Raw genomic sequence first — 27818 nt, 5'->3', positions numbered from 1 at the left:
AGAGATGTCAGTGAGAGTAGAAATAGGAGGGGATAAAAAGTTAAAAGAAGGGGATCCCCCACCCTAGAAAAAAGGAAGAAAAGGGGGGAATTGACTAAAAATACAAAGCAAAAGGGGGGATTGATTGATTGATTGATTGATTGATTGATTGATTTAAAAGGATGAGTATGGTTATTGCCACATCTGGAGGTCGGAGCCATTTCTGAGGGCAAAGGTCGCATCATCAAGGGGAATCCCTCATTGCCTCAGGCCTCCCCTGTGGGCACTGCCATATTTGGTCTCCTCTGCACTTGCCCACTAACAACAACAATAGGGACCAAACCTCCGTTGGGCTGGGGTGGGTCTGATCCATGGCAGCAGGTTCCCTGAGCTTAACTGTCTGTCTGCAGCAGCTACAGTCCTGGGGGGGAAACAGTGCCAGGAGCCGCCATGCTCCCTCTCCCACACCTTTGGCCCCAAATCACGACTGGCAAGCTGGTCTTGCTGCACCGAGATGGGCTGAGGGCACCCCATAAGCCTCTTTCTCACTACCCACCTCTCAGCAGCTGAAGGGGTGGTGCCAGGCAGAAGCACACGAGCTGCAGCACGCTGCCACAGGACAGCCTTGTGGTTCCAGCCCTGCATGCACACCAGATTTGCTCTAGAACTCCAGGCGGCCTCCGCTGCCTCAGGCTTCTTGGTCTCCAGAGAGGCCTGGTCCTCCTCCTTCTCTGCCCCACAGAGGTGCTCCCTCCTTCCCCCACAGTCAGTCAGGCGGCTTGTATGGGGACAAGGTGGGGAGCGGGTGCTGGCGGGTGGAAGGGAGCAAAGCACGGCCTGCGGGCTCCAGGAGTGTTGCTTTGGACCTGGCTGCCGTTCCTGAGATGTGCTCCCTTACCCTGCATGCTGCTGACTGTCATGTGTGCCGCCTAAGATGTCCTGGAGCCAAAGCCAGGCCAGGAGAGTAGAGCGTGCCAGACATGGAGGGAGCAGAAGCAGCGCAGCTGACCCAACCCCCTCCCCATCCCAGGTGCTCATCCTTGGCTCCTTGCTGAAGCTCACCTGCCAGCAGGGAAGGCAGCCCTGGCAGCCCTGGCTCCCGCCGGGTCCTGGTGAAAGGAAACACTGGCCAGCCTGCAATGCCAACACAAGCGTTGAGGGTAAGCTGATATATATAGCAAAGAAGATCTCACAATTTACAGACATGTCAGCCTAATTGGTAGAATGCCAGCATCATTAGAAACTGAGCAGGAAATGGTTTGCTGAAAAATCAACATGGCTTCTGAAAAGATAAGTCTTGCTTCAGCAATTTGTTTTATTTATTAGTTCTTAAAATGTCAACACACACATACATACAAAGAAGGGATCCAGAAGGCAGTATACATCTGGAGTTTCAAAAAGCTTTTGACAAAGTCCCGCCCTATAAGCTACCATGGGATAAGGGGATGGTTGTCTAACAGACCTAGCAGCTGAATAAAGCCTGTTTGGAAAGAGTTCAACCCAGTACAAGGAGCAAACAACGAAGGGATGGCCTGCACTCGTCTCCTTCCAAGTTTTCTCCGGCACAGGAGTCAAATTGTTTTCTTGCAAGTCTGCTGTGTACAGGTTAGCTCAGGGGGGTAGTTCTGCTATGTTCAATGGGGCTCATTTCCTAGCAAGTATGTTTAGGAATTCAGCCTGAATTGTCCCATAAAGAATCCTTTGGGTAAAGCAGGGGAAGAACCTGTGGCCCTCCATATCTTGTTGAACTCCCATCAGCCCCACCGCAGATGGCAAGTGGCCAGGGATGAGGGGAGTTAAGACTCTAGCAACATCTTTCCCAGCCCAGGGTTCAAAAGACAGTAACTGGGGCAGGAGTGACAAGAGTTACAGGGTCTATGGCCCAGAGTATACAATGCGACTAGACAAATAGAATGACAGAAGGAAATGTGAGCAGGACTCTGGTTTTACTGAGTTTTTAACATTGATGTTTTATTATAAAAAATGGGAGCGGGGCCCTGTTCTTATCCAAAGTGTGAGTCTTCTGTTAGAAAAGCATCCCTTTGCCTTATTATTCATTATTAGAGAGTCTGCACTTAGCGGGTGCTAATGAACAATATTTTCCATTGTTTCATAGGAGGCAGCACATTCAGTATAAAAACAAAAGCAGGGTTATGCCCAAAATAAAAGGGTTGGCTTAGAATGTGGACTGATCTACAATCCACTCTTTTTTTTAAAAAAAGTTTTTTTTTAAAAAAAAACAACAACCTTATTTACTCTGATTTTTACAATAAAAAAATATTTATTAAAAAAAAGGTGCTAGTGGCCTTTAAACATGATCTCACTGTGTCCTCAGTAAGCAAAGATGACTTTGTACGTGACCTGGTGGCCATTGTCCCAAGCATAGAGGAGCCGGTCCTTGGGGTTGTAGTCTATCTGAGTGGTGTAAGAGTACTCGTTCTCAAAGAGCAGGCGGGGGATGATCTGGGTGTTGGTGTGCGTGTCAAATGCATAAGAGATGTTAGCATTCTTCTTGTTGTAGCTGTCAATGGCGTAGAGGACGCCGCAGATGACAAAGGAGTTGCCATAGAAGTTTTTGCGCAGGCCAGTCCGCCAGGTGGTCTCCTTGCGAGTGCTCAGATCATTGGCGTTAAGTTTGCTGAGGACAATCACCTCCTGGCTAAAGCCTTCGTAATTAATGGCTGGGTAAATGATCCACAGGCCATTCTCATCCACTGCAAAATCCACATCAGAGTGGCCACGCCACCGCCAAGGTGTCTCCTCGTCATAGGCCACATCTTCCAACATGGCCCAGGCAGCCACATAACGCTGCTTCAGGTCGTACTTGATGAGGTTGCGAGTAAAGGCCCGGTTATAGTAGAGAGAGCCATTAAAGACCGCATGGCCTGTCCCCATCCAACTGTATGGCAGCTTGTATGAGTTACTCCATCGACCTAAAGGGCAGAGATCAGAGAAACAGAGAACTGTAGGGTTGGAAGGGAAAGGGTCATCTAGTTGAATCCCCCGCAATGCAGGAATCTCAACTGAAGCATCCCTGACAGATGGCCACCCAACCTCTGCTTAAAAACCTCCAAGGAAGGAGAGTCCACCACCTCCCAAGGGAGATCATCCCACTGCCTAACAGCTCTTACCAGCCTTGATTTTAATTTCATTGGTTCACCTGTTTCCTATGGAGGCTCAAAAAGGAGTCCAGGAAACTGCTTTATACCAAATCAGGCTATTGGTCCATGTAGTGCGGTACCGGCTGGTCAGTGTAAGACAGTGGTGGGGAACCTCAGGCCTGCAGTGGAAGTTCAACTGCTTCTCAATGTGGCTCTTGGGACTCCCCCAGGCAACACCTCCTCAACCACATCCCCTCAAGTCAAGCAAAGCTGGTGACCTGCCACTGGCACCTCCCTCTACTCTAACTAGGCCTGAAACTAATTTATTTCCCAAGATCCTCCTCTGTGAATATTAACGTTGAATATTCAGTAGTTTTTCTCTGCATATTATAATATTTGACATATTGAGATACCTCAGTCAGTGCCGTAGCGTGAATGGGCCGTGGCCCCAGGCACACTTTTTTGAAGGGGGTGCAACCAGGCACCCCACAACAGGCTCCTTCCTTGGAGCCTGGCTCCAGCGCACGAACGAGCTGCAGGGACAGGCAGCTTCCTCGCACCCAACCCCACCAGCTGCAACGCCATACCCAGGTCAAGCCTGACCGAGGGGTGGAGAGGGGGGAGTGGGCAGCAATGTGTGCACGCCCAGCCACAGCGCCATCCCTTGGTCAGGCTTGACCCGGGGCAAAGAGAGGCGCCTGGCTGCACCAGCTCTATCCCAGGGGATGGAGGGGCTGCGGTGCGTGTGCTCTGGGTGTGCCTTGCAAGGCCAGCTGCAGGAGGCTACCTCCATGCACTGCACCCCTTGGGGGTGCACCCCACATCCCCCCCCCCAATGCAGCCTGAGATTACGCAGCTGATCTAAGTTATTTGATTTCATTATTTGACAAATGGTGGTGTTTTAGCCGATATTAAGAATATCTTACAGATGTTATGTAATGGCATTTAATATTTGACAGTGGACAACAAGTTTGGAAGATTTCAAGTATTTGTTTCAGCTGTAGTGACTAGTGGTATTTTGTATCACACCAAACGGATGAAGGAGCGTTTTTTCTGGGCATAAGTGGGAACAACCTGTGCTGGATAGACTATTTTTGGGTCCCCTTAATTTTCTGATCTGCAGTTCACTAGCTTCGAAGACTTCATGCTTCTATGCCCATATTAGCCTCAAACTGCTGAATCAACACTACCCATCTCCATCCCACCAGACTCCTTAATGGCCCAACTGTGGGGCAATTCAACAGTGTTAGTGGATCCACCACTAACACTCAGCCTCCCTCTTTCTCTCTCAGGCACTCTTAGCACACAGCACGAGGCAGACCTTGCTTGAAGCTGTCCAGGTTCCGAAACTCGACCAGGGTGTTGCCATAGTAGTAGTTGGTGACATAGATTCGCTCGTCCTTGGCAAGGGGGTCCTTCATCCAAGCCCCTTCATTCCGCCCATACGTGTTCTGGGTCATGGGCCCAGAGACAGTAGACAAGGTGTCCTTGCACTGGCCTGTTAATAAAACAGAGCAGCAAATAACGACAATCACAACAATACCTTGCATTGTGTATGTAGCACATTTGAAGAGTTCATACTGTTTCAAATGCACCAATTATCTCAGCAACCTTTGCCTCAACCTTGCAAGTGGGCAGGTGAGGGTGAGCATAGCTGTTGAGCTGTTGGGAAGTGGAGCTGGATTTGCAGTGGAGAAGGAGAGGCAAGGACTTCTCTCTCCGCTTGCCACTCTCCCCCCCCCCCCCCCCCACAATTGCCTTCCCCTTTAACATGGCACACACAAGTATGGGAATTGGCCAGTGAATTAAAGTAATTACTAGCTGAAAGACAGAGCCAGCAGCAACAAAGCAAGCTATTCATCTACTTATTACATACCTTATTATCCAGTTATTAATACCTTATTGATCAGTGATTGGGGGGGGCACTGTGTTACAGTGGTTCTGGCCCTACTGATGGGACAAAAACTAGAGAGTAGCACCGGGAAGGGGCTTTTCAGCTCCCTGGTGGGCATGCTATGGGGTACTGCAGGGCAGCAGCTTATCTGCTATTTTATACAGGCAACTCCCATTTTGTGCGCATTCAAGGCATGTGTGGCCTCTGGTGCATGCGCCTTTTCTGGCCCCGGCACAGGGGTGGGCTTATGTGCGCCCCACTGATGTGTGTGATGATGTGGAGCGCAACCCCCCCATACAAATGGGGAGCTGCCTGTATCTCTTTGAAGCTGCAGGGAGCAGGCAGTAGGAGTTTGGGGGCCAGGTGCCCTCAGTACGCTGACACTCAGCTCTATTTCTCTATAACAGCTGAATTCAGGCTGAGCCTGAATCCTGGCAAGATGGAGGCACTGTGGGTGAGTAGTTCCTATGGCAGAGAAACTGGTCAATTGCCTACTGTGAAGGGGGTTACACGAGCAGGTTCACAATCTGGGGTTGCTTCTGGATCCAGGCTTGTCCCTGGAGGCCTAGGTAGCCTCTGCAGCTAGGAGTGCCTTTTACCAACTGCAACTGATATGACAGCTCTGATCATTCCTGGGCTGGGAGGGCCTGGCCACAGCAGCCCATGACCTGGTTACTTCAAGACAGGGTTACTCAGGCAGTATATAAATGTTGTGGAATACATGGATGAATAAATCAATAATATTAATCAACATGGCAGGGTTGGCACAGAGGATGTGCCATATACAAAAATCTTTCTGGACAGGCTCATAGCTTGCCAGTAACCAATGCAGCCCACAAAACTCAAGAACTTAACATTGTCTGTAAAGCAGAGAACAGACCCTGGTCCAGCAAGGCGAGGCACCAGGTAACTCTCCCCAGAGTGAGTCAAATTGTAAGAGTCCCCTGCAGATCAGTGGCAAAGGAAACAACAGGAAATACTTGCATGCATTCTATCATTTTGCAATTTCTGTTCCTTATTCTGCTTCTGGTCAATTCACAGAATTTAGTTTTCCTCATATAATGTAGTGTTTGGTGTGCTCTCTCTCACTCACATATGCACGCATGCACGTGTGCACACAGAAGGGGAGAGAATCCATGAATCTGCAGAAAAGCAATGCCACTTTAGCTTCAGATTTAAGTGATTTGCTTGCTTTCCTAACAGAATTTGCTATATTTCACTTCAGTTACACAAGCTCCTTTTGGAAAACAAAAAGGGAAATGGCCTGCCATTGCCCTACATCAGTTTGCTTTACCAGCTCCTGCCACCCATCTCTGTGTCTTTATAAGCGTAGCCTTTCTGCTGTCACAGGCATGCGAGAGCTGCTTCTCTGGTGCCTGATTCCATGTGGCTGAGCAGCGGGTGTGAGTGTTGTGCTTTTCTGTGCCTGAAGTCTGTAGTTCTAATAAGCATCAGACACGGGCAGTTTGGACGACTATTGCGAAACTTCAGAAGCTGCCTTACATCAGGTCAGACTATTTGTCCATCTAGACTAGCCTTGTCTACCTTGGCTGGCAGAAGGGCATCATCTTTCCCAGCATCCACAACCTGATCCGATGGGAGATTCTAGGGATATGCTCAGCCACTGAGCTACAGTGCCTTGCCTAATACTAGTTCTTTTATTTCCACTTAGAGTCCAATTGTTTTACTCAATGTTACTCCAGGCTAGGTAGACAAGCCTGGTGTTTCCATACACATCTTTCTGGTGCATCAGTATCTGTGGAAAGAGATACTTCTTTCCTTGAAAACATCTCCCTGAACCTAATCTCCACCTAAAGGGCACCGTCAGGGGCTTAATCAGATCAATCCCACCCCAGTTCTCTTCAACTGTCACCTTCAGTATTCCATAGCTTAACTGTTGTCAACGTTTGGTAGGTCCTGAAAACTCACAGGTCCTTTTTAGACCATTTTTGCTCTTCTTCTAAATTTACAAAAGAAAATGCTTTTGCATTCTTAGGGAATCCCCTAAATATGTGGAGCTTGCTTACCTAATGTTGAGGTGGCTCCATTTCTCTTCCAAACTTGACCAGCCAAGTTTTGTTTTGGAGGGAACAATGTTACAGTCTGTCAAATGCATCACGGGTGAGAAACAGAGCTCCACCAACACCCTGGTCACAAGTCTGGATTAAAGCAGTATCAATGTGAAGGAAGGAGGACACAAGCTTACCAATGCTGTTTCGGATATCTTCCTCGTCCAGGCCCTGTGTGGGTGTGACGGTGAGGCTGGCCCTGGCAGGGGCTGCAGGGGGCACCGCTTTGGTTGTGGCAGCTGAAGTCGGCTGAGCTGCTGCCTGTGTGTGGAAATTTGTGGTGGCTGCTTTGGCCATGGGGGACTTTGTGTCAAAAGCATTCTGGGTTGCCACAACCGTGGAAGCCTGTGTGGCAGTTTGAGCTGATGTTTTCATTGGCCATGTGGCGCCTTCATCCACCAAGTCAGTCACTGAGGAGACTCCGGTGGCTGCTGTGGGCTCCAGAGTCATTCCAAAATGGCTGCTGGCTGTAGGGAGATCCGATGAGGTAGACACTGGTGTTGGCTCAACAGAGGGAGGCACGATGGCAGAGGACAGGGGTAGCTTGGTTGTTGCAACACTGGTTGCAGATGCTTCTTTTCCAGCAGATGTGATGCTTGCAGCATGCTGCTTTATGAGCCTGATGCTTTGGTGAATGAGTGGCTTTTCCACCGACAGCTGCTTCCTCATGGGAATATTTGGCAGGTAGCTGTGTTGCAATAGCTGGTCTTCAATCAGCATATCAATTGGGCTCTCACCACTGAAATGCTCATCCTCTGCTGGAGACACAGAACAAGAAGTGGGGTTCACCCTTCCCTCCGGAACACGGTGTGGATGGAAATGGTTTAAAATGACTGCACTTTTCTGGCCCGTTTGCCTCCTCCCTGCAATACTACACACTACAGCCACTGGCTTAATGCAACCAGGATAGTTTGTTCCTGACTTACAGACTGTGGTTTGTAGAGAGAGAAACAAACCACAATCATTGATTTGGACATGCCAGTAAGTCAGGGGTCCTGGTTTGTTTGGGAATGGTTGCAGCTCAATAGTAGAGCAACTGCTTCGCATGCAGAAGGCCCCAGGTTGACTCTCTGGCACCTCCAGGTACGGCTGGAAAAGATTTCATCTCTGAAACCCTGGAGAGCCTCTGCCAGTCAGTGCAGAGTGGACAACACTAAACTCAATGAACTACTGGGCTGACTCAGTATAAAACAGGTCCACATGTTCCTCTGTGCGCTAGCAGGGAGGAGACAAACAGCTCAGAAAGGCACAGTCGTGATTAACTTCTAACTACGGTTTACCATGCTGAGGGGAACTGGCTCAGTACCAGGAACACACGGTGAACTCTGGCCTAACTGGGTACCCTTAGATGAACAACAGGAGGCAATTCCCTTGTTTCTCCCAGCAGGCCCACCGGGTGTACAAGCCAAAACATTCTCTTACAATTGCCTCATCTTTAAAACATCTCAAATGTTAACCTCAAAAGAAAGCAATGTGCAACTCAGTTCTTAGGAGCTTAAAAGCTGAGAATCAGGTTCCATGTTAATATTAAATGTCCAAATTGATTCTGCTGATTCTGACCCTAGTCCAATGGACTGCACACTGTAAAAGAAAATGGAATCCTCCTGATCAGCAGTTTGATGCGGGAAGGAAAGGAAGAGCAACCAAACCAGAATGCAGGTGCCGTTCCCCCTCCTGAACAGCTGATTGGCAGGATTCCACCTTTGTTTCCTGGGCCCATGAAGAGCTAGCTGGTGAAGCAGGACATACATAGAACTTTCTTACATGCACAACCTCCCATCCAGCTACTGACAGGCACGTAGGAGCCTACATCCCTGTTGCTGTTTTTTGAAATATTATCAAAATAATTCCAATATAAATTGGCTTTGGGAGGAATTTCAGAGGCCATCTAGTTCATCCATCTCTCCTGCTTGGAGACAGGAACATCTACTTATGGCAGAGGACAGGTGCCCTACAGAAAGTGATTTGCAGAGCAAAAGAGCCCCAGGTGCCTTCGACTGCAAGCGGATCCACACCCTGAAAGGGAGAGCCAACAAGCGCCCCCTCACCTGCTCAATGAGTAATGAGCTGCAGGAGATAAAATGCCTCGCTGATTCCTAAACCCTGTATCCTGTTTCTGATCAAATTTCACTCAATCATAAAAATAAAAGCTGTCCTGAAAACACGTACACACCACATATAACGTTCTCTGTGCCACAGCAATAGAAAGAAAATCCCATGTGCCATGTGGGGAGGGAGTCATCGTGAAATTCTCCTTCCTGACCTTAAAAGGCCACAGCTGAGCCCTTTCTACATACCTTCAGTTTGGAGTAACTGCTTCTGTTTCCAAGATTCAAGTTTTCCAACCATTTTGAATTTCCCATTGTTTCAGGCTCCCATCCCCATTCCTCTGCTCCCATTTCCCCATTAGTCCTTTTAAAATGCCATCCTACCAAGAGATTAAAATTTCACCTGCTATTCCCCCCTCAATGTATTATTCAAAGCATTGTAAACAGAATTAAAGTAAATGTCGCAAGCTGCCTGCCAGCATTTCCCTGAGATCCAGAATTCTGAAAGTGCCCTTCTACAACCTTCCCAGTCCTGAAAGGACAACTCACGTTCATCGAGGTCTTTTTCTGTCTCAGGATCCTTGGCCTTATAGTAAGTGACTCCTCGGATGATGGTGGGCTGGGCTGGAGTCCGGCTCCTCACATGGAGTTTTCTTGGCAAAGTTGACTTTGCCTTTGGAGCTGGGGGCGCATAGCGCAAAGACTCTGCAGAACTGATTTGCTGAGAAGCCATTTCATCATGCAGGAAAACCTCTTCGTATTTTTCCTTTTGAGAAACAAAACAAGATATTAAAGTGTGGCCAGAGGACAAAGAGGGAGTGTTTGTCAGTAATTATCCATCTGACCAAGCAGGTGGAGTTCTGTCTTAGATGGGCTGCATCCTCTGTTAAAGGAACAGGTTTGCAGGTCAGAGATGTTGTTAGTTTGGGACATAATTCTGGATGCTCAAATGGCATCAGTGGCACAAAGCACTTTGCACCAGCTTAGACTGATGTGCTAACCATGATCACCTCCTGGGCAAAGGTAGCCTGGACAGTGGTCATTCATGCCCTAGTAACACCCAGGGACAAGAACTGCAATGTGCTGTATATAAGACTGCTTTTGAATACTTCTCAGAAACTCTACTTGATACTTGAACTCTACTGCAATGAAGATCACAGCTGGCATGAGTTCTGGGGAAGAACATCTCCTCAGTTACGCTAAGTTTCCCACCTCAGTCAATCAATCCTGTCAACAGATTCAAAATAAAACATACCTATCCATTAATGCAAAAGATAAAAGTTTATCAAACATCTCCATCAGATAGGAAAATATGGCTACATTCATTTGGATAAGGTTTTTAAAATACTGAAATGTGAAAGAGATAGCGCCCGCATGTAGCAATATAAATGTTCCTGTGTATTTTTGGACACAGTTGAAAGCGCCAGTGTTTAACCAATAACCTTCACCATTTGAGATCAGGGATGTTGTTGGAGCACAACTCCCATCGTCCCTGACCACTGGCCATGCTGGTTGGAGATTATGAGTGTTGTCAATCCAACAACATCTGGAGGGTCACAGCTGCCCCACCCTAACCTATCAAAACCACCAAACAAGAAACACAGAGTAAATGAACTGCTACCCCTTTTGTGGGAGCAGGCAGTCTTTTAGTCAATATTTTAAAGACTACTTGAGTCACGAAAAGTGATTGTTGTCCCTGCTTGAAATCTGGTACCAGGCAGAATCTAACAGAAACCTGGTTTCACTGATTTTGGGGAGGGGTGGGGAATGGAAATGCAAAGTTCCTGGCCCTCAAGGAGGAGCTTGCAGAAATCTGAAATCACCTCAGTGAGAGTGTAGGCGGCGGCAGCATCCCTCTGCAGTGAACTCTGGATGTCAGCAAGGTTGTTAGAGATGCTGTCAGAAGAATTTGTCTTGCCTTTAAGATCCATCTCCTGCCAAATTTTGTCTGCATTTGGTCTCTTCTCTTTGTGTTCCTTGGTGAGATTGCTAGACAATTCCTAGAATGAGCACAGGGAAAGAAAGAACGTCATTAGCACAGAGAGCAGAGTTCTACACATTAGCCTACAGTTTGTGGGATTAAAAAGTGTTAGAGGACCAATGGCTGTTGCCAGGAGCTGCCTCCCCCCCCCACCCCGCCCCCCGCCCATTCCAGCTCTGCCTTCCTTGGCCAATTGCCCTGAACGGGCATTGAATATGTGTGAAAGCTTCTCAGAATCTTTGGGATGGAGCAGGACAGAAACCAACAGAAATAGTTAGTACCTTGTGCTCGAACAATAACTGCTGTAGATCAATAGCAAAATATACTTTGTAGGCTCCACGGCTCCCAGGCCAGGACTCCCATGAGAAGCAGCTGCAGAGCAGGTGGGGTGGCAGGAACTCACAGCTATTACAGGAACAAGGGAGTCTTTCTAGGTCAGTAAGAGGTAACCCAACTCCCAGAGAGACAGCTGAAGTGATGGGCCTCCCCACTCTTCTGCCACCCGCCCCCAGCCAGGCCCACATCAACAGCGGCTACCCCTTGTTTCCAAGAGGGCGCATGGAAAAGATTTTGAGGATCCTTTGCTTCACTGGTGTGTTTACACTTAACTTGAACTGTCCCCATGATGCAGTTGGTGCAAGTTGGTGCCACCACACACAACCTAGCACTTCCCAGATGAAAGCAGAAGCTCTCCTGCATGTTGTTAGCACCCACGTTATCCAACCAAGGATAACTGAGGCCTGAGCCTCAAAAGGTTGTTGAGCTTTCCTAGGGCAATTGCCTAATAGCTGCTCCGCTGCTGCCAAGCCTGGGCTGCCCGCGCCACAGCCAGAGCCTGAACCAGAGCTGCCCGTGCGTGGAAGAGGGGCCTCCGAACAACGCTCAGCCCTCTTAACAAACTGCAGTCCCCAAGATCCTCTAAAGAGTTAAAGTGGAATAATGGCACCTTCTCTGCAGACAGAGGGCATATATTTATGCGACTGGTTGTAGATAAGTAGGACTGCCACCATTTCTCCCGGCTCAAGCTCCTTTGCCTCTAAAGCAGGGCCGGCATAACCACAGGTGCTAGGGGTGCGGGGCACCCAGGTGCCCGGCTCTCAGGGGCGCCAGGCCGAGAGTCCGGGGCCAAGATTTGGAGTCCGGGGACTGAAGAGCCAGGCCAGCCGACAGCCACTGCCGAGCGGAGCAGAGCCTGTCGGAGCTTTTCTGCTGCAAGAGCTGAGGTGGCCAGCCAGCTCCGCCCTCCTGCGCACCTGGGATTGGCAGGCCGTCAAGAGGCCCACCCAGCACATGCATGCTGCTCCCACAAGGGGCGTAGCTTCCCTCACAAGCCTCTGCAGGGATTGCTCTCCTCCCTTCACCCGCAGCAGCATGGGAGAGAGTTGCAGGCCCCCCAAAAGCTCAACAACTCTGAGCTGCCCCCTAAAAAAGCTCAACAACTTTGGCCTCCCGTCGCCCAAAAATTGGGGGCGCTGGGCAGTTTTTTGCACCCCAGTGCTGCATATCCTAAAGACGGCCCTGCTCTAAAGCATTCCATAGACAAGTTAGACGGCCAAAATTTATACTGGCATGAAGTGATGGGCTTGTATTATTTCTGTCTGTCAAGCAAGAGGGCTAGAGGAAAGGGATGGAAATGCTGGGTGCCTACAAAATCTCATTTCGCAACAGACTGTTCCCAAAATTGCTGTGGGACTCAGTATTGTGGATCAAGCTGCCCACAGTAGAATATTGACCTGCAACTTAGCAGCTTCTTGGGGCTGTCATAATGTTGTCTAGGGCAGCCATCTTACCTCTTCCAGTTTCTCCACTCGGCCAACCAGCTTCGTTGTGACCGAGTGCAGCTTGAGCAAGTCTAGGCCATAGAAAGCGCCTTCTAGTAGATCGATGACAGCTGCCAGCTGAAAACACATAATCATGGAACAGTTATGTCACTGCCTCCCCTCATATTTGCTTGCCTGAAAGTAACACAACTTGTGTGCTCTTTGGATCAACCCTTTGAACAGCTCAGCCGTGAAGCTCAATAGGCAAGTTAACTATCTCTCAGCCAAACCTCCCCTATAGGCCTGTTATGAAGACTGTTTTGTACACTGACAGACACAAGAGAAAGAATATCACATTTATTTCATAGTCCTCAACAGCATTATTTGGCGGGTGTGTGTTATAGGGTCTCGGTTGGGAAAGGACCAAAGTTTATTGGTTCTGAAATGGAAATATTAATGGCCATACATACGTGGTATCCCGAGAATATATGCAAAAAGTTTTTTTCATAATCATCATGCCTATATATAGTGTCACCAGTGTACTTGGCATTTTTCAGACCTTCATAAGCAAAAAAGACAAGGTTCGGGTCATAAGAAGCTTACATTCTAAATTAAATGGAAAACAGCCACGGTCAGGAGCCCTTTTAGGAGCCTGGTAGCTTATTCTGAGAGCGGGAAAGACAGCAAGTTCACTACTTTAGCTTCACCCTCAAAACATGTTCAAACCCAGAACTTGGGTTTCTCTGTCACATGACTGGCTGTATCAAATGCTTAGCAAATCAAAAGGAAGTCACTGAGAAAGAAAATGTTCATTTGTGGTCTTTGAAACGCGCACCTAAGAGTCACTCTTCAAGGGCATTTGGCATCAACAACAGCAGAACAATAGTCTCCACTTATATCTTGCTGAAAGAAATACAAATTGTAAATACATAAACAATTCTGTAATTTTTAAAACTAAAAGATATATACCCTTGCTGCTTTGTTTCTGATCTACCCTTTTATGTGGCTGATGTTATTTGATTGTGTTTATCAAATCAGTTCATAGCTTTTTCAAACTGTCCAGAGGCCTGTGTTGAAATAATGCTTCCCAGGAATTTAAATTCTTATAATTGCTCAATCTGCCCTCGTTTAATATCATTCATTACACCAGGGTATTTTGTTTTTCATTCTTCCCCAATATCTTAGTTCGTTTCTAGGTCCAATTTATTTCCTTCTCATTAATTTTCTCTACTACTTCTCTACTACTTTACTAACTGTGTGATCTATAATTATGCTAAATCAGTAAAGCAGAAAGTGTGCGCTCTTGATGGAACCCTTTACACATTTTGATACCGAATTTTGTTCAGGAGAATTTACTCCATTTACAGCTGCCTGGCTTCTGTTTTCTCCTGTCCTCATAGTCTGTTCCTACCTTCTGCAATGTAGTAATATTTTATTCCAGACAAGGCCATGGGTAGTTTCGCCCCAAAATTAATGCTGCAGTCAAGTCTTCATTGAAATTTCTCACTTTCTCTCTATCGGTATCCAGATTGCAACCACCGGTACTTTAATTCCTCTTCCACATGTGTGCAACTATAATAAATTCACTGTTCTGATGGAAAATATTAAATTGGAACTGACCCTGTAATAGCAGTTGTTGTTTTTCAAAAAATGAAACTACGGTAAATGGTATCTTTTAATCTAATCCCAATCCAAAAGGAAGAAGTTGTTAAACAAATGTGAGATGATGAATTGCTTCAAATTATGCTTGGCACAAGAAGGTTCTGGATGCCCTAGTTCTGAGCATTCCCAGCTTGCGTTCTAGAGCCAAGCATGTTTGCATAACCCTCTTCAGGGAACTTTATGAATTAGCGTATGGAACATGACACTGTTCCTGGATGACAAGGAATCTGGCAGCAATTGCCTAGAAACTTCACAGAAGGGGGCCATGAGCGATGGAGGCAGGCTTGAGGATGATGCTCTCAGGCACAATACAACCACCCGTCTCACAGCTGCCAATAGGTTAACATGAATCTGAACATGAGAAGCTGCCTTATGGAGTCAAGCCACTGGTCCATCTGTCCCAGAATGCTCTACTCAGGCTGGTAGTAACAGTTCCAAAAACTCAGGGAAAGTTATTTTCCAAGACTGTGGCCAGAGATGGCTTTAACTGGATATTTCAAGGACTGAACTTGAGACCCTCTGCTCCCGAAACATATGATCTGACACTCAGCCAGCTAGAATTTGTTAGTTAACTTCTGAATTCCCTTCCAGAAGATTGCTTGCCCTTTTTAAAAGAAGGGCTGAACACACATTCATGGAGAGAATTCATGGCTATTTGGAATGAGAGCTGAATCGGGCCTTTGTGCTCAAAGGCAGCGCCATAAACCATGAAAACCAGGTGCTGAGGGCCAAGAAGAGGGGAAGGCCATCCCTGCTCTGCGTCCCGATTCTGAACCTCCAGAGGTGTCTGGGTGGCCACTGCTGCAAACCGAATGCTAGGTCTGATGGGCTTGGGTCTGCTCTAGCAAGACCCTATACAGCCTAGGACCCTCGTACCTACGGGACCGCCTCTCCTGGTATGCCCCACAGAGGAACTTACGGTCTTCAAATAAAAACATCTTGAAGGTCCCAGGCCACAGAGAGGTTAGGCTGGCCTCAACTAGAGCCAGAGCTTTTTCGGCTGCGGCTCCAACCTGGTGGAATGCCCTGTCGCAAGAGACAAGGGCCCTGCAGGACTTGACATCTTTTCGCAGGGCCTGTAAGACAGAGCTGTTCCACCAGGCCTTTGGTCAGGGCGCAGCCTGACTCCCTCCTTTGGCAATCTCTACAAAGCTTTAGTCTATGGTTGCCATCAATTTGTATTTTAATTAATTTTTAGAATGTATTTATAATGTTGTACTGTTTTAGTGTTGTTAGCCGCCCTGAGCCCGGCTTCGGTTGGGGAGGGCGGGATATAAATAAAATTTATTATTATTATTATTATTATTATTAATAGCAAGCAAACTTTCATGTGCCACCAAGATACAGAGGGTAAAAGCAAGATCATCCTCGAGTATTTCATGTCACAAAGACTTCCCACCAGCTGCCTGAATTGGGATGCCGCCAAGCAAAGCCTGGTCCAAACTGTGGCAGCTTTCAAGCCTTTGCAATATTCCTCATTAGGCTGAGGGCATCCATTCATGTGCAAGGCCAGCTACATGCCACCTTGCTGCTTGGAGAACAAAGGAGGTGTTGCTGGTCAGACAGTCAAGCGGATTACAGTTCATTTGAACTTGCCCAGGCAGGAGATAGCTGGAGGCTCAAGTTTCATGTCTTTCAGGGTTGTGAGAACAAACCTAAAACAACCGTCTCCAGTTACATTTTGGACTGCCAAAAAAAAGCCTTGTAAAGCAGAAAATAAGGAAAGACAACAATTACCAGAACAAGCGCATGAAGTTGGCGGCTTCCTGGTATGTGCCTTTTTCCACACAAGGACAACCCCAAATGAGTGTGGGAAGCCACTCGGAGGACAGCGCATGCTGGCCCCAAGGGAATGGAAGGCAGACTGCGGGAATGAAAGCAGGAAACCAAGTGGAACCCTTGTGGCCAGAGGCTGTCTCTATGTCTCCAAGCACCAGATGTGTACAGTAACACACACACACACACAATCCCCATGGGCTTGTCGCAGCCATCATGCTGCCCTTGCAAGTTTCCCAAAGACATCTGGTTGGCTCCCATTGCAAAGAGGACTGCAAGACCAGACCCATCTTTAGCAGGCAGCACTCTCAGAATTATAACTGTTGGGATATGCACACACAAAACGGAGACTAATTTGAAAGCAAGAGCTTTGGAATGCCACAAACTGGCAAAACTAAAGCCAGAATTGTGTTCTGGGTTTTTGCAAAATTAGGTTTTATTTCCAGCTGGGAAGGGCAGTGCACACTGAGAATGAGTCTGATTTTTCAGGAACATTCTTCTCTTCCTTCACCCCCTGCAGCTCATCACAGATCTGCCACAGCTACCACATACTGCCACGTACACAACGTCCCTCAGCAGGATCACTTCCCACAAAGAATAAGTGTAAAAGGAGTAGCATTCCCTATGCGTTGCTACAGGGAAAGCATGAATATCATTAGTTGTCTTTTGCTGAAACTTTTCCCAGCTGGCAAAGCAGAAATGTTCATAAAGCAAAATGGACATTCACAAAAAAACTAAGCAAGACAGTTATTCATTGGCACTACTCATAATTTATAAAGCGCTTTCTGAGTATTCAAAGTGTTCCACACTTTGAAATCTGTCACATTTATGTTACCCGTAACTGTTACCCAATTACAAGTGTGTAGATCATAGAATCATAAAGTTGGAAGGGACCCAAGGGTCATCTAGTCCAACCCCCTGCAATGCAGGAATTTCAGCGACAGCATCCATGACAGATGGCCATCCAGCCTCTGCTTAGTAACCTCCAAGGAAGGAGAGTCCACCACCTCTTGTGGGAATCTGTTCCACTGCCAAACAGCTCTTACTGTCAGAAATATTTTTCTGAATGTTTAGATGGAATCTCCTTTCTTGTAACTTGAAGTCACTGATTCGAGTCCTACCATCCAGAGCAGGAGAAAACAAGCTTGCTCCATCTTTAGATATTAATAGGTGGCTATCATATTTCCTCTCAGTCTCCTTTTCCAGGCTAAACACCCCCAGCTCCCTCAATTGTTCCTCATCAGGGCTTGGTTTCCAGACCCTTGATAATCTTGTTCTCCCTTCTCTGCACATATTCCAGCTTGTCAATATCCTTCTTAAACTGTGGTGCCCAAAACTGGACACAGTTCCTGAAAGGTGCAATAGAGCAGTGCAGCATTAAATATATATATTAGCTCCTAAGGAATTCAATGAGAGGAATCATAACTAGCTATCTATGGAAGAAAACTGTTCTTCAACCATGACCTGACCTCCTTAGTATTCCAAGTGTGGTCTGACCAAGGCAGAAGAGAGTGGGACTATTATTTCCCCTGATCTGGACACTAGACTTCTGTGGATGCAGCCTAGAATAGCATTCAGGTTTTTTGCTGCTGCATCACACTGGTGACTCCGGTTAAGCTTCTTCAGATACCAAGTGTGCATGCACACGAAAACCTATACTCAGGACATACTTAGTTGGTCTCTAAGGTGCTACTGGACTATTTTTTTATTTATTTCGACTGTGTCAGACCAACACAGCTACCTACCCGAATCTGGGAGCAAAGAGGCAAGTTGCTGGCCAGAAGTCTTCAGAGGAAGGAGCTGCTTTCAGGCAGGGCTGGGAAACCTGTGCTCCTTCCGATGTTGTTGGCCTGCAGCTCCCATCATCCCTGACCCCTGGGAAGTGGAGTCCAACAACATCCAGACCACCATTGGCTTCTCAGCCCTGTTTGTTAAGAACATGCCGAATGCTCTGAGGAGCTGCTGTTTTACACGCTAGCACTTTATGGTTGTCTGTCTGCTCCCCTGCCTGGTACACCTGTAGGCATCATGTTCGTTTTCAAGTCAGGAGTCTACAGATTTATCTCCGTAAAAACAATATCAATAGGCTGCCTATTGCTTTGGAATGAGAAATCACAGTTGCAGTGTGTGTGTGTGTGTGTGTGTGTGTGTGTGAGAGAGAGAGAGAGAGAGAGAGAGAGAGAGAGAGAGAGAGAGAGAGAGAGAGATACCTTGAAGTCCTTGCTGTCTGCTTCTTGCAGTTTCTTCAGCCTGAAGTCTCCCTCGCAGGGGTTCAGGGCGGATGGTGGGGCTACACACGAACATTTGCATTCCGGTCCGGAAGTGATCGTTTCCACCGTGTAAAAATCCTCTGGTTTGGCAGCTCCTTCGTTAATCCTCTGGCAAGCGCCTCTGCCCAAGGGCCTCACCAGACACTTGCACTGGCAGTCTCTGCCTTCCGACACAGCCTTCACCTTGTCATAGTCCCCTAACAACTAATAAAGGGAAAGGAGGAAAAAGAACAAGCTGGTCAGTTTGTTCTGAAAGTAGAATTTCCCTCCCCTCCCCTCCTCTCCCTCCACCCTCTTTGCTTTATGCTTGTTCCTGTGGAGTGTTTGGGAGAGGCTCAGACATTCTGAAACCTTGAAGAAATAGGTCGCTGGTTTAAAATATTGCTGACTCTCGTCATTTTCTGCTCCTTGATTATCTGGGAAAGTAATTTTCTTCCACCACCCAAAAACCCCCAAACCCCAAACTAGTCAACTTCCCCCGATGAACTTTGCGCTCTCTCGCTCTCTTGGGCTTTGGGAAATTAAAAGGCTGCAGTTCTCAAACCATGCATTCCAGGATGAGCTCATTTAAATTTAACAGGCACAGTCCCTCGAGACATTCTCTTCCTTGAGCCTTACTGAAGTGAGCAGGAGTTGTGCAAGAACTGTTCTCTTTGCACCTCTCATTTATTTCAGGTTGGCTTGTGCAGGAGAATGGTCCCAGTGGGAACTGGGTATGATCCAGAAGGAATGCAGCCAAAGGAAAGGAATCCCTCCTGGTCTGCTTGAAACAAAGTCAGAGTCAATCCCTCAGCAAGACCACCTTCTCTTGCAGGACGACTGTCCGGCAGGTGTGGATTGGCTTCTGAAGAGCAGCACCTCTCCCCTGAGTTCTGGAGCAGACCAGGTGCATCAGCCAAAGCAAATGTCCAACAACTGCAGATGCAAACCAGAGAATTTCCTTTAGGGATCAGACACAAAACTGACAAATAGAAATAGCCGGAGCACATGTTTTTTCTTGCAGCGCAAGTATGTGCTGAGACTTCCCAGGGGTGGAGAACTTCCTTCAGAAGAACCGTCTGGAGAGACGCATCTGAGGGCTACTCCACACACGACTCAGCAGCAAACCCAAGTCTGCCACTGAAGGTACATTTCTTAAAAAGAACAAGTAAGACAAAAGGGAGTGACAAAACAATAAATACAACCTGAAATGCAACCAATCACCAAAATTGGGTCTATCTGATTTGACAAAGATGGTAAAGCTTCTCCTGGTGAGGGATGAGGTGTGTGTTTGCCATATTCACACAAAAACAATGTTTGGAGAGATTCAGTGATGAGACACCCTGGCTGCTTTGCATTCAGATGGTACAGGCTCAGTTCAGACATCATGCTAAAGAATGATTTGGGCTTCCACACATATCAAAGGCCAACCACGGGTCAGACCTGCTTGTCTGCTTTTATTCTCCATCTCCTCGGCCCCGCAGTGGAGCGCCCTCCGAAGGAAGTAGCGGCTGTAACTATGGTTTGTCAGGTCAGACATGACACTGAACCAGGGAGGGGGATAGTCAATGTGGTTCCCTCCCCTGATGTTGATGGACTACAACTCCTGTCACCCCTGACCCCTGGGTGTCCTGGGTGAGGCTGATGGGAGCTGCAGTCCAGTACATTTGGAGATCACATGATGGTCACCCCTGCGCTCAGCCGTACTCAGGCTTCCTTAACAATGATTCGGCATGACATCTGAAGCCGAGCACCAGCCAGATTGCTAGTCAGCAGTGATGGATAAAAAAGGTTGTGCCACTTTCACTGAGCAAGAAAAATGCAATCTGTGCTGCTGATAGAAGTAGTACGACTCATGCAACACGTTGGCGACTAATATACACACAATAATTACCAAAATGATTATGCACTCTTTATCGATCTTCTGAGAAAAATACAAAACCTTATTCAAAGCCACAGAGACTTGCGAACTACCCAACCTAAGATTAATTTATAATATCTGATTTCAATGGATTTTTCAAGTGCTTAACTCAGTCTTTTGTTTTCTTTATCTTTTTAGGTAAGTTCATGAAGATACCAACAAAAGGTAAGCTTGATGTTGTTCACAATACTGACAGATGCTAGTGAAGCTGTAAAGATAAAGGGGACCCCTGACCATTAGGTCCAGTCGTGACAGACTCTGGGGTTGTGGCGCTCATCTCGCTTTACTGGCCAAGGGAGCCGGTGTACAATTTCCAGGTCATGTGGCCAGCATGACTATAAGCCACTTCTGGCGAACCAGAGCAGCGCACGGAAACGCCGTTTACCTTCCCGCCAGAGCGGTACCTATTTATCTACTTGCACTTTGACGTGTTTTCGAACTGCTAGGTTGGCAGGAGCAGGGACCGAGCAATGGGAGCTCACCCCGTCACGGGGATTCGAACCACAACCTTCTGATCAGCAAGTCCTAGGCTCTGTGGTTTAACCCACAGCGCCACCCACGTCCCGCAGTGAAGCTGTAGATGGATATTAATAAGGTTGTAGACAGGGTGCCAGCATTTTGCACCTGTTTTGCCCTGGCAGCCCAAGTAATCAAGAGGCCGCTGTTCACCCTTGATGGGGCCCTTTTACTGGGGCTTGCAGGTAGCACACTCCCAAGGTAGTTTTCCGGGCTTCTTCAGTGGTCTAATCTCAAAGCCTTGATACGTATATTGATATTCACTAATAATAATTCAAACCAAATCTTATTAGAAATAACTTAATGCACTTCTAAATAATCAATTAAATCAAAAATACATATCCGTTATATGTGAAATCAGTACCTTTCTGAGTTTGCCTCTATCTCACTAGCAGCAGGGCAGGAAGAGGACTCCTGCATGTGAAAGCTACGCTGTGCTGTAATACAAAGCAGGCTAAGATTCCCCATCTATCAACATGATTTGTGTGTTTCAAAATTAGTAATTAGGCCACCATCATTTCAAAACACTCCTTTTTAAAAACAACCCATAACTAAATTTAGCCTCTTTATTGTTGGTCAGTTTCTTCCTTTTTTTCATTCTGCTTGACATAGAATGTAAGCTTCTTTGCTCCTTTAACAATGGAAGCTGATCCAATCAAATAGGCCCAATTTGCTTGCTTTGTTATCCAGCTATACTATTCTGGCAATGTATTCATTTTGTATTAAATTTGGCTGGGCTTGCATTTGGCACATCTCTGATGCAAATAAAGCAATCTTTTTTTGTAAAAAGGAAACTATAGTAACACCCACGACCTAAGTTCATTCAACCACAGAGTAAATTAATTTAGAAGCAGACTTTCATCTAAGTAAAAATAATTGTTTCTGTTTCTAATAAAGAGCCGAAAGCACAGTCAGTCGAGCCATAAAGAGCTCCTGTTCATACCAATTTATGGCTCATTTTTACAACTGTTGGAACCTATGGCAGCAGCTGTCACTTCTGGCTGACTTTAGCCACAGGTGAAAACCAACACAAAGCTGACTGAAAGTGCCGCTGTTGCCACAGGCTCACACAGCCACAGGAATAAACATACAACTACTCTTGCAGCCCAATCCTGGAAATATCTGCTCAGGAGAAAGTCCTACTGGGAAAGGGCAACAATCCCAAACCTCCCTATCTTGCTAGGGGTCCTTCCAGATGCTAATGGTTCATTCTGACCCAGTTTTTCTGTGTCTTCAATTTTATTAGGTATTCCACTACTTCCCATCCACACCAGTGCACAGTCCTTGGTGGAATGTTTCTGTGCTATCTTTCTGGTGCCTCCCTCCTCAGTTCCTACCTTCCTGCCCTCTACTCCTTTTCCCCATTGGGGGCAGATATTTCCTTTCCTGTGCATGTGCACCTTAAAAAAATCGCAGGAACTGCACTACCTCCATACTTAATTCCTAGTTATCCTGCGCTTTGGGGAGGGGCAACATCCATTTCCACACAAGCCTTTTAACTCAAGATGCTAAAATCTTTACAGAAATCTTTACTGCAAGGCTCAACGCATTTATTTCTTCCTACATCACCATGGACCAAGCTGTATTCATACCCCAGAGACACATCTGTGACCCAATTTGCCGGCTACTCAATGTTATCCATCATAGCAAAAGCAAAAAGTTACCCCTATGATATTCTCACGACGAAGCTGGTAAAATGTGGGTTGAAAAAGGTAACTGTTAGGTGGATTTGTAGCTGGTTGACTGACTGAACCCAAAGAGTACTCATTAACGGTTCCTCATCATCCTGGAAAAAAGTGACAAGGTTCTGTCGTGGGCCCCTTGTTGTTCAACGTCTTTATAAATGACTTGGATGAAGGAATTGGGGGGATGATCATCAAATTTGTAAATGACACCAAACTGGGAGGGATAGCTAATGTTGCAGAAGACAGAATCAGAAATGAAAATGACCTTAACAGATTGGAGCACTGGGCGCAAGCGAACAAAATGTATTTCAACAGGGACAAATGTCAGGTTCTGCACTTAGGCAGGAAGAACCAGATGCACAAATATAGGATGGGGAACGCCTGGTTTACTAGCACTACATGTGAAAAGGATCTAGGGGTCTTGGTGGACCATAAGCTTAACACGAGTCAGCAGTGTGATGCAGCAGCAAAAAAGGCAAATACTATTCTAGGCTGCAACAACAGAAGTCTAGTCTCCAGATCAAGGGAAGTAATAGTACCACTCTATTCTGCCTTGGTCAGACCACACCTCCAATACTGTGTCCAATTCTGGGCACCACAATTTAAGGATGTTGACAAGCTGGAACTTGTGCAGAGAAGGGTGATGATCAAGGGTCTGGAAATTAAGCCTTACAAGGAACAGTTGAAGGAGCTGGGTATGTTTAGCCTGGAAAAGAGGAGAGTGAGAGGAAATATGATAGCCATCTGGAAACATCCTAAGGGCTGTCACATGGAAGAAGGAACAAGCTTGTTTTCTCCTGCTCTGGAGGGTAGGTCTCGAACCAATGGAGATTCCAACTAAACATTCGGGGGGAAATTTCTAACAGTAAGAGCTGTTTGGCAGTGGAACAGATTCCCACGAGAGGTGGTGGACTCTCCTTCCTTGGAGGTTTTTAACCAGAGGCTGGATGGCCATCTGTCATGGATGCTGTCGCTGAAATTCCTGCATTGCAGGGGGTTGGACTAGATGACCCTCGGGGTCCCATCCAATTCTATGATTCAATGAATCTAAATAACAAATAATGTATATAGGCATTCCTTCGCCTGACTATCATTCAAAATCAAAAGGTCTATCAGCTCTAAAGAAAGCAAACTTCACACCAGTATTCCTACAGTTATGACAATGTCTTGAAGACCCAAGTTTATCATGGTCAGGCTGCATCACTGCGGTAAAGATGGCTATCCTGCCGAAATTTTTGTTTCTCTTTGAAGTGCTGCCAATTATGATTACACCCAAACAATTTAAAAATTGGCAGTGCTCAATAAACAAATTTATTCACAAAAGGGGGGGGGGAGCATGACTAGGCTCCAGAAATATATATGGAAGTGTCAAAAATGGTGGTCTCAGAATCCCACATCTCCAAACTCATTACAAAGCCTTAAAGTAATTAAAGTATTTGGTGTCACTGATCCATGGGCAAAAAGGTAAACCACAGGTAGATATAGAAATTTCAGGTCCTGTATATAGAGCATATCCTTTTCTACCCTCGGCACTCACTAAAACACATGCTATTGTGAACGCTTTCCTCTGAACCACAGTAAATGTGTGGAAAGCAAAGTTTTAAAAACTGGCTCCCCAATATCTCCCCTTATCCCTTTTCGCTTTCATCCAGGGCAATGTTTAGATTGGAATGGTTTGGAACAGGTGGGTCTTTATAAATTAAAAGATTTCTATGCAAACAGTAACCCCCCATAAAAAGAACAATTCATAGCTGCCATACCAAACCTTAAATGGTCATGGTACCACTTCAACCAGCTGTTAAGATTCCTGTATAACCCAGACATTTCCACTCAAGCAAACAGGAAACTAACAGCAGTAGAGCATTAACCTCTCTCCACTCTCTAAGGGCACAGCTTCCTCAATTTATAAAGCTCTAATAATACTAGAATATGGCAATCTATTGTTCACAAAAATGCCATGGAAAATGGACATAGATGTGCAAATACCAAATGAAAAAGGGATGGCTTTGTGGTCTGGGGGACCACTGGAATCAATTTCTCCAAAATAAAGGAAGCCTCATTAAAACTTCTGCATAGGTGGCATTATACACCGCTGAGGCTATCCTGAATATGTAAGGAAGTTAATCCCAATAGCTGGAGGAGATGTATTTCCATATGTGGTGGTGATGATACAACATCATCAAACCCTTCCGGAATGCTGTCTTCAAAGAAAAAAGCTTGATACAGAACAAAACAACTGAAATGTCCCCTGCACTAGCGCTGCTTGGGCTTAGGATCCTGTCTGCTCATGAGTATCCTACAGATGACCTCTTAACCTTTCTATGGACTGCTGCCCATATGGAGATGGCCAGCTGTTGGAAAACCAGTGTTGGGCTGAACATTGATTCTTGGTATAACAGAGTATGGTCAATAGCACTGGCTGAGAAACTAACATGCCAGGTGAGAGCGGCAAAGGGCAAACACAATCCATATTCCTTTTATAACATATGGCAAATGTTTATTGAATACAAATCGCTCAGGCTGTGGCAGGAATCCACCCAGCACTCGTGGGAAAATGTGGCGTGATCTCTTAAAGTAATCAAATGAAACTCTAACACACAGCAAGTCTGTAATTTTATCAGGACAAGTTATTTGTTTTTTTACTGTTGTAACAATTATTTTCTCAAAAATTATCTTCTGTACCTTGAAAATAAATAAAAACAGTATTAAACAAATACACAATGTCATTAAAACAACCTGAATGAAAATGCACAATAAAACAATTTAAAAGCAAAGATGATGATTGTTATGTACTGAAGTTCTCACCCTGGACCAGCAGGGGGATACTGTAGATAAAGGTAAAGGGGACCCCTGACCATTAGGTCCAGTCGTGACCAACTCTGGGGTTGCGGCGCTCATCTCGCTTTATTGGCCGAGGGAGCCGGCATACAGCTCATGTGGCCAGCATGACTAAGCCGCTTCTGGTGAACCAGAGCAGCGCATGGAAACGCCGTTTACCTTCCCGCCGGAGCGGTACCTATTTATCTACTTGCACTTGACGTGCTTTTGAACTGCTAGGTGGGCAGGAGCAGGGACTGAAAAACGGGAGCTCAGCCTGTCCTGGGGATTCGAACCGCCGACCTTCTGATCGGCAAGTCCTAGGTTCTGTGATTTAACCCACAGCGCCACCCACGTCCCTATACTGTAGATAGATATGCAAATAAGGGATCGAAAGTGACGTTCAGTGATTGGATAGTTTTAGAAAATTGTTACAGTTATGTTGTACTGGAGCTCTATATAAGCAGGCTGGCTGAACCCTTCAGTTCTGTTCTGTTCTGTGAATAAAAAAGAGCTGTTTGAAGAATCTCTGTGTCGTATGATATGTTCACCCACAACTTAACAATGATGATGGCAATGTTAACAACCCACTTGCCAAAAAAGATAAAATAAAAATAACGAACTTTTATACCATCTGTGACTTCAGATGTATAGTAGGCTATTTTGAGCTTTACAGATTTTCCACAGTAAGAGAAAACTGCATCAAATGTAAGAAAGACAAGGCGGGGAAGTACTGGAATTTTGATGACAACAACATTGGGTGGGTGGGTGTGGAAGCAGCCTAGGAAGCAAGTTGAAGCAGATGAGATCCACATCAGACTGTGCTTCTGTTCCAAGAGGTTAGTACAGATGAAAATTAAGGAAGTTCACAGCCCATAGGGTGTAAGACTGCAGTGCTCAACATGGCGCACACATGTGCAGAGATCCCATCAAGGGATGAAGTGGAAAGATACCTTTGAAGAGAGTTTCTTTAACACAACCTGTTTATGTGAAGGCTATGAATCACTGCACCATCTTAAGCACATTCTCTTTGGAATAAGTCCCATAGAAGCAAATTCCACAGAGTTCAAAGTAAAGATGTTTTTGATTGAGCTGCAGACCCAAAAGCTTCAGCTCAACTGAGTCACAGTTCAGCCTTCAAAAATATGAAGCATATTTATTTCTCAAAGGGACAGGCACCCAAATGAAAAATCCACATACATCCTTCTTTGGAAAAATAATGGCTCTAATCTGAACTGGTTTGCAGTCTAAACTAACTTGCAGCAAGTCTGCAGGATGCTAAATAATGATTTCCATGCCCTTGGAACCAGCACCTGAATACCGCACACCTTTATTTCATTTTTAAATTTATCTTTATCCAATTCTCAATACAGCACAACACACCTTGATTTGGAAGCAAACCTCAGGCATTCGGTGGAACTTGCCTCCAAAGAGACCTGTTGTTCAGAGAAAACATAACCTTCCTGAAGTTCTAAGCAAATCCGCGCCTGGGAACTGGGAAGCCTCCCTCCCTCTCCCCCCGGGCCGTGCCTACTGCAGCTGGCACCCCGCTCGTGCCCGCGTCCTCCGGAGAGCCCCTCTCCCTGCCCCGGGATCCCTTCGGTGCGCACGGCAGGGGGATGAGAGGGCGAAGAGGGAAGGCGCTCGCCTCCTCCTTCCTGCACCTTCTTCCTGCCCAGCCAGATCCCGGCTCCGCCGAACGCACTTCAGGAGCGGGAAAGAGACGGCCTCCAGCAGACCCCGCAGCCGCATCCAGAGCCGGGCAGGGGGCGAGTGGCGGCGCATCGGCGTCTGCCCGGCCACGGCTGACTCGCCCCCGGGCTGCCCGGGCTCCGCGCAGGAGTGCGCCCAAGCCGAGCCGCCCCTTCTGCCCCGGAGCTGCCCCCGGCGACGGGCAGTGGGGTTGAGCCCCGCGGTTGCCTCCCTCCTCGTACCTGCGAGAGGATGTTCTCCTGGTTGTCCGCCTCGTCGTGCAGCGGGGCGCCGGCGGAGGGGCTGGCGGCGGAGGAGCCCCAGCAGGCAGCCAGCAGCGCCGCCGCCGAGCAGCAGCAGAGCAGCGCCACGGGCCGAGCCATGGAGGGCGCAGCGGCTAGCGGGCGGCGGGCATGGGCGAGGGGCCGGGCATGGGGGTCTTGCTGCGAGCCGAGCTGCACCGGCCGCGCCGGGGATGGCGGCTGCGGGGGAGAGCGCGCCTGACTCCGGCTCCGCTGCCCGTCTGGGGGCGAGGCGGGGCGGGCCGGAGGAGGAGCCTCCTCTTCGGCTATTGTGTCTTCCGACCCCCGGAGCCGGCCAGGAGGACGGCGCCCCAAACCCGCCCCAAGCCCGAAGGTCTGAGGCCGAAAGGCAGGGGCCGACCCCGG

General features: G+C 47.1%; 1 protein-coding gene across 2 annotated transcripts; it reads right to left on the bottom strand.

Annotated features, from left to right (window-relative positions):
- Positions 1 to 1274: 1274 nt before the first annotated feature.
- On the bottom strand, positions 1275 to 27818 carry OLFML2B (olfactomedin like 2B). Of its 2 annotated transcripts, none has more exons than XM_028732300.2 (8): positions 27393 to 27818; positions 18481 to 18744; positions 12863 to 12970; positions 10915 to 11091; positions 9641 to 9857; positions 7181 to 7798; positions 4402 to 4578; positions 1275 to 2912 (listed from the first exon to the last, which is right to left on the bottom strand). In XM_028732300.2, the coding sequence occupies exons 1-8, from the start codon at positions 27531 to 27533 to the stop codon at positions 2311 to 2313; spliced, it is 2304 nt and encodes a 767-aa protein (XP_028588133.2). In that variant the 5' UTR covers positions 27534 to 27818; the 3' UTR covers positions 1275 to 2310. The 2 variants fall into 2 exon arrangements, with proteins under 2 accessions (XP_028588133.2, XP_028588132.2); XM_028732299.2 differs by having other exon boundaries at positions 7181 to 7801; positions 27393 to 27773.

Source organism: Podarcis muralis, chromosome 5 (genome assembly GCF_964188315.1).
Source record: "Podarcis muralis chromosome 5, rPodMur119.hap1.1, whole genome shotgun sequence".
Classification (NCBI taxonomy): Eukaryota; Metazoa; Chordata; class Lepidosauria; order Squamata; family Lacertidae; genus Podarcis; species Podarcis muralis.
This window is presented reverse-complemented; position numbering and strand designations above follow the sequence as displayed.

Bases quoted from the DNA above. Each gene is read 5' to 3' on its own strand.
- OLFML2B (XM_028732299.2), bottom strand. From the start codon at position 27,533: ATGGCTCGGCCCGTGGCGCTGCTCTGCTGCTGCTCGGCGGCGGCGCTG. The intron at 12,971-18,480 runs GTATCTCTCTCT...ATGTGTTTTCAG, and splicing joins CAGACAGCAAGGACTTCAAG to CTGGCAGCTGTCATCGATCT. The intron at 9,858-10,914 runs GTGATTTCAGAT...GTTTCTCAAAAG, and splicing joins CCGCCTACACTCTCACTGAG to GAAAAATACGAAGAGGTTTT.